The following is a 266-nucleotide window of genomic DNA, read 5'->3' on the forward strand; positions in this document are numbered from 1 at the left end:
GTGCGCAGGGATGCTCCACACCTCCCACCCACCTGGAGGGGGAACACAACCCCCGGCAAAAAGCTGTTGCCTTGAAAAAATAGGAATATTCAAGGGAGAGCAAAGCAATCCTTGCAGACGGGTGCTGGAAAAATAGGGACGGGTTGGGAGCGTGCATTTGGGAATCGCATCCTTTCGGATGGGTGGCTTTGCAGAGCCGGGCTTACCGTCGGGCGGGCACTCGTCGGTGTGGCAGGACTGGTATTTGGTGTGTTGGCCCTCGCAGT

At 57.5% G+C, this 266-nt stretch overlaps 1 protein-coding gene across 1 annotated transcript in view; it reads right to left on the reverse strand.

Moving 5' to 3' along the window:
• Positions 1-261, reverse strand: part of LOC104468218 (A disintegrin and metalloproteinase with thrombospondin motifs 8-like) — a gene marked incomplete at its 5' end in the record, with an annotated part of 2990 nt that extends 2729 nt beyond the window's left edge. Inside the window, 1 exon segment of the mRNA XM_010082272.1 lies at positions 207-261. Within this exon segment, the coding sequence (XP_010080574.1) occupies positions 207-261 (55 nt within the window).
• Between the last annotated feature and the right edge of the window lie 5 nt (positions 262-266).

This window comes from Pterocles gutturalis, unplaced genomic scaffold (genome assembly GCF_000699245.1).
Source record: "Pterocles gutturalis isolate BGI_N339 unplaced genomic scaffold, ASM69924v1 scaffold22894, whole genome shotgun sequence".
NCBI lineage: Eukaryota > Metazoa > Chordata > Aves > Pterocliformes > Pteroclidae > Pterocles > Pterocles gutturalis.